Source organism: Mesocricetus auratus, unplaced genomic scaffold, assembly GCF_017639785.1.
Source record: "Mesocricetus auratus isolate SY011 unplaced genomic scaffold, BCM_Maur_2.0 Super-Scaffold_100014, whole genome shotgun sequence".
Lineage (NCBI taxonomy): Eukaryota > Metazoa > Chordata > Mammalia > Rodentia > Cricetidae > Mesocricetus > Mesocricetus auratus.
The window spans coordinates 9,436,182-9,441,331 of NW_024429197.1; the positions used below are offsets into that span (position 1 = coordinate 9,436,182).

Here is a 5,150-nt window from a genome sequence, read left to right on the forward strand (position 1 = left end):
GCCATCACACCTGTTCATCTACTTGTTTCCTAATCTTCCGGCGCTTTCCTTCAAGGGCTTTTTCCTCATGCAAGCGGGAGCAAGCCGGTTTGATACTGTGTTGGGAGGGATTTCGCCAGCTGTGGCATCTGCAAAGCCCAGGTTTGGTGGCCTCTGTCGAGTGGGGGCAGCTGGGTTGGCTGTATCCGAGACCCAGAGGGCTTAGGGGGAGGGGAGCGCTCGCGGATCGTGTTGGCGGCTTTTCTCCACCATTCTGTGACGGGGTCCAAGGGGCCGGACGTGCAGGGACTTAAGGAAGCCACCCGATCGATGTTGGGGGGCTGTTGAGCGTTTGGGGAGGCGATTGAGCAGTAGGTGCTGAAAGGACAGCTCCTACCTGCCCCGCCGTACCCGAAAGGCACCCCTGTGTGGAAAGTCTCCACTTCAAGCCCACGCCCCCATCTCCTGGACTGCTTTCCAGGTGAGGCGCACGGAGGGATTCCCCAAGGTGGCAGGCAGCTCGGAAGGATGTGCCTCCGACTGCGCCAAGCTAGCTTCCTCGCTCTCTTCCCACTAGAGCCCGTGGCCCCTGGAGCTGCGGCCCGCGCCTGAAGCGGCGCGCCTCCCGTCGCCTACGGAGCTGGCAGCGCGGCCAGGCCTCGCAATCCCCTCTTCTGGGGCCCCCAGCGGGAGCAGGAAGGAAAGCGGAGATGTGCCCAGTGTCGCACGGCTTGGAGAAGTGGGTAGCAGGGTTGCATAAGGTGGAAGGAACTTGGTAGTTTGCAAAAGCCAGCTCGGGCGGGAGCGGAACCCGAAGCCCGCCGCCTCGCGCACCCCTCATTTACTGCCTCCAATGCGCGCCTCCCCCACCGCGCCCCCCTCCCCCAAGGCGCGCCGCCGTCTCGCTCCCCCTCCCCCTACACCCCCTCCTCACTCCAGAGGAGGTGAGTTTAAACCCCGCCCACGTGACCCCAGCTGGGCCAATGAGCGGCGACGGGAGGTGAAATCCGGTTCTAACCGGTCCGGGGCTCCCAGCGCTATAAAAACTTTATAAACCCCCCGGAGCCCGAGCAGTGTGAAGAAGCAGCGAGAACGACCCCCCGGACGGACCAAACCCGCGCACCGCTGCATCCCCGCGTTCAGCGCCGACGTCCCCCGCCGCCGCCATGCCCAAAAGAAAGGTACGTGGCGCGAGCGCGCGGGACCCCGGGCGCCGCCACTTCCACCGCTCGCCTCGAGCTCGGAACTCGGCGGGTAGAGCGGGCGCGGCGCGGGGTTCCAGCCCGAGTCGGGCCGCAGGCGAATCCTGCGCGGCGCGTTGCCCGCGGGCGCCAGAAGCCATATTGGAGGAGCGGCGGCTGCAAAGACGGGAGGAGCCATGTTGGCAGCTGTTTACCCCGCTCTCCTCTGCCGCCCGCGCCCCCTCCCCCACCGACAGCCCCCTCCCCTCCTCCGGGCGGGCGAGCGAGCGGGCGATTCAAACCCGAAAGGGCGGGAAGGCGGCGCTCGGCTGGGCGGGCGGGGGAGCGCGCTGCCGCCAAAAAACTGCCGCCGCCGCGAGGGGCGGGATCTCGTCGTGGCTCCGCCCCCGGCCGCCCACGTTCTCGGCGCAGAGGCCGCGCGCTGCCGCCCACGAGTTCCCCGAGCTCCCGCCCTCGACGGCTGCCATAGCAACGGCCCTGGGCTCCGCCTCCGGAGTGGTTTGTTTGCACAATCTGCAGCTGTTGCTCCTGCCTGGCTGGTGGCGCCGGGCTGCTTCCCGGCCATGCTCCAGCTTCTCCCGCGCTTTGCTGCCAACCCGCGGGGTCCTCCGTGCGCGCCTCGGGCTTCAGTTGGGCTCGATCCCGACTAAAGCTACTTTTAAGAGAACCTGAATGGATACGTCTTAGGAACGTGGTGTCGCTTTCTGTTAAGTTCCCGATGACTGCGATTTACATCTCCGAGGTAACAAATGTTGGCCTTTCATCTTTTTATAGGCTGAAGGGGATACTAAAGGAGATAAAGCCAAGGTGAAGGACGAGGTGAGTGTTGTCCATATAGGGCTTGTCGCACAGGGCTCCTTTGGTAGTATTTGACCACAGCCCCGGTCTGGAAGTTGCCCTAGAGTTTAATTATTTGCTTTCTTTTTATGTGGGGAAGAAACTGGTGTGAAACTCATGCTTATTTTTCTGACTTGGTTTTTATTTTAACAGCCACAGAGAAGATCTGCAAGGTTGTCTGCTGTAAGTGTGTATTTTGAATTCCTCATGCTTATGCTGAGGTTGGGAAACGTTTTGGGGATCCCTTTGGTCTCATTGAATTATAGTTTGTATCTGGTTTGGAGTCAGTTACCTTGTGGTGTTGCACATCTGGACGTTATTGTTGTCTTAAGCCTTGATGGTAATGACCAAGGTGGAAAGTCGCTTTAAGACTATTAAAAAAAAAAGGCAATACCAAATGATGGGAGCATCCGGCTGTGGTGTGGTGGGTTGCTTCTTTTGGTCCATCATGCTAACAGTTTCTTCTTCTCCTCTGCCTGCCAAAATAAGAAACCTGCTCCTCCAAAGCCAGAGCCCAAGCCTAAAAAGGCCCCTGCAAAGGTAAGCGGGACCCAGAGACCGGTGCTAATACTAGTTTGGTGATTTTTTTTTTTTTTCACAGAAAGAAAACTGTCCTTCACCTCCTTAACCTAATTCAACATAATGGTGACTGTATTAGTGGATGCTGCAAGTTATTTCTATAGCTTCATTTCTGATATTTGGCACGAATTACAAAAAACTACACTTGACTGTTAAAACAAGGGTTTCTAGCTAATGTAGCCTATAAGCCATATTTAAATGACTGTATGCTGAGGACCACGAGTTATAATTTAGTTGGGAGCTGGGGGTGTTATCCAGTAGCCAAGTCTGCTTTGTAGCTTGGTAGGTTATCTCCAGGTATACAAAATAAAAAACTTGTATCCATCCTTCCTTGGTTTTAGAAGGGAGAGAAGGTACCCAAGGGGAAGAAGGGGAAAGCAGATGCTGGCAAGGATGCAAATAATCCTGCAGAAAATGGAGACGCCAAAACAGACCAGGTACAGTTAGAGCTAGATCTTCATTAAGTGTGCACTCAGCCTCAGTCCCGAAATTGCCTTATTATACCTGGATCGCTCTGGGTGTAATGTGATTTTCTTCCTGTCCAAAAATCTTCAGTTCTAAAAATCTGTTATAATCTAAAAGGCACTGCTGTATTGGCTTGTTCTGAAGTGTCACTCCGTGCTGTACCGTGAAATTTTAAAGCTGGAAGTGACCTGGTGTCTTAGTGGAGGGGGCAGATTTAGTAAAGGTGACCACTGTATCATTCTCGAAGTATACTGCGGTCTTGGTTTAAGTGTCCAAAACCTAGACTTTTATTGTGAGTGATACCATGTATAGACTATAAGCGAAGATCAATTTTTATATGTTGACTTTACCTGTTTTTCTTTTAGGCACAAAAAGCTGAAGGTGCTGGAGATGCCAAGTGAAAATGTGTGCATTTTTGATAACTGTGTACTTCTGGTGACTGTACAGTTTGAAATACTATTTTTTATCAAGTTTTATAAAAATGCAGAATTTTGTTTTACTTTTTTTTTTTAAGCTATGTTGTTAGCACACAGAACACTTCATTGTTTTGGGGGGAAAGGAACATGTGTCACTAACAAAATGTCTCCTAAGCTGGATTGATAATAGTGATGGAAAACATCTTTCCCTGACAATTTAGAAAGTCTCCTCTTGGCCTAGGAGAGACGTCCTGGTGTTGACATATGTAGCCACCATGGCAGAGAACGCCTTGTGTGGGAAAACTCTAAATTCATTTTTATAACCTCTTCCCCTGTACCATCAACATAGACTTAACTCCCTTAAAACCAGAGACCTGTTGGAACCTAACCCCCTAAAATTGGTTTTGCTGGTCTATTGGGCAATCTGGACTTTGCAGTGAAAATGATAACCTCAAAAGAGCAGCGTTCCTTTTATATACAAGATTGTGGATCTTCAGATTGATATTTCTGCCGTTTTCGTTTCATTTCCTGAAAGTCAGGGTCGGCTTGTGAAAAGTTGTTAAACAACATCCTTAATGTGAAATGTCAACCCTCACTCTAAGCTCTTCCCCTTTTCAAAACATTGAATGAAGACCGAGTTTTATAGTGGCTTTCTGATTTTGGTAGTCCATACAAGAAGGGAGTTTGGAAGTTCTTGTAAACTGTTAATGATTGTCTGCCCATGTCCTGCCTGAAAATACCATGATTGTTTATGGAAAATATCTTTAATAAAGCTGGATCGGTTTGGCTTGGAATGCTGCCTCTGATCTTTTCCCAACAATGAGGAACCTGGCTCCTAGGTCTCTTGGTTTGATTGAGTGGTCTTGGATTTAGTCAGTCTCCCAAACACACAGTGGTAAGTGGAGGTCACTGTGCATCCCAGAAGTAGACTGAGGAGAGGTTGGTTCTTGAAGGACATGGCAATCCTTAAAGTTCATTATGTGCAACGATTAGCAGGCCAAAGGTATTACAGCTGGGCATCCCTCTGCTGTCTGTCTCAAGGCAGTACTGCTGTGTTTGATCATATGAATCAGGTCTGCAGCTCTACTGACCTGCAACAATGTTAATAGACTGGCTAATTGGAGGGGTTAAGAATACAGGCTGATGGGCAACGCATGCCTTTAATCCCAGCATTAGGGAGGCAGAGACAGGCGGATCTCTGTGAGTTCTGAGTCCAGCCTGTCTGGTCTACAAGAGCGAGTTCCAGGACAACCTCCTAAGCCACAGAGAAAGCCTGTCTTGAAACACGCCCCCTCACCGGGCGTTGGTGGCTCAAGCCTTTAATCCCAGCACTCAGGAGGCAGAGGGAGGCAGGCGGATCTCTGTGAGTTTGAGACCAGCCTGGTCAACCGAGTGAGTTCCAGGACAGAGTCCAAAACAATACAGAGAAACCCTATCTCGGAAAAACCAAAAAAAAGAAAGAAACACGCCCCTCTACCCCCCAAAAATACAGATCTTCTAATGGATTTGTGGCTGTACTTTGAACTTGTTTCACAGAATTCACGTGGCTTATATTTGAGGGAAATAATTTGGGAGACTACAGAAATTGCCCCATTCTATTCCTCTGTCAAAAGGTCGAGTTGACAATTTAGCTCTTGTTGAATTCCTTTCTAGATTAAGAAACTAAAATGGG

The 5,150-nt window shown here is 51.1% G+C and overlaps 1 protein-coding gene across 1 annotated transcript; it reads left to right on the top strand.

Moving 5' to 3' along the window:
• Positions 1 to 972: 972 nt before the first annotated feature.
• Hmgn2 (high mobility group nucleosomal binding domain 2) lies at positions 973 to 4,272 on the top strand. Its single transcript, XM_005079570.4, has 6 exons — positions 973 to 1,160; positions 1,956 to 2,000; positions 2,172 to 2,201; positions 2,508 to 2,558; positions 2,939 to 3,034; positions 3,428 to 4,272. The coding sequence occupies exons 1-6, from the start codon at positions 1,146 to 1,148 to the stop codon at positions 3,461 to 3,463; spliced, it is 273 nt and encodes a 90-aa protein (XP_005079627.1). The 5' UTR covers positions 973 to 1,145; the 3' UTR covers positions 3,464 to 4,272.
• The last annotated feature ends 878 nt before the right edge of the window (positions 4,273 to 5,150 follow it).

Bases quoted from the DNA above. Each gene is read 5' to 3' on its own strand.
- Hmgn2 (XM_005079570.4), top strand. The intron at 2,202-2,507 runs GTAAGTGTGTAT...TGCCAAAATAAG, and splicing joins GATCTGCAAGGTTGTCTGCT to AAACCTGCTCCTCCAAAGCC. The intron at 2,559-2,938 runs GTAAGCGGGACC...CCTTGGTTTTAG, and splicing joins CTAAAAAGGCCCCTGCAAAG to AAGGGAGAGAAGGTACCCAA.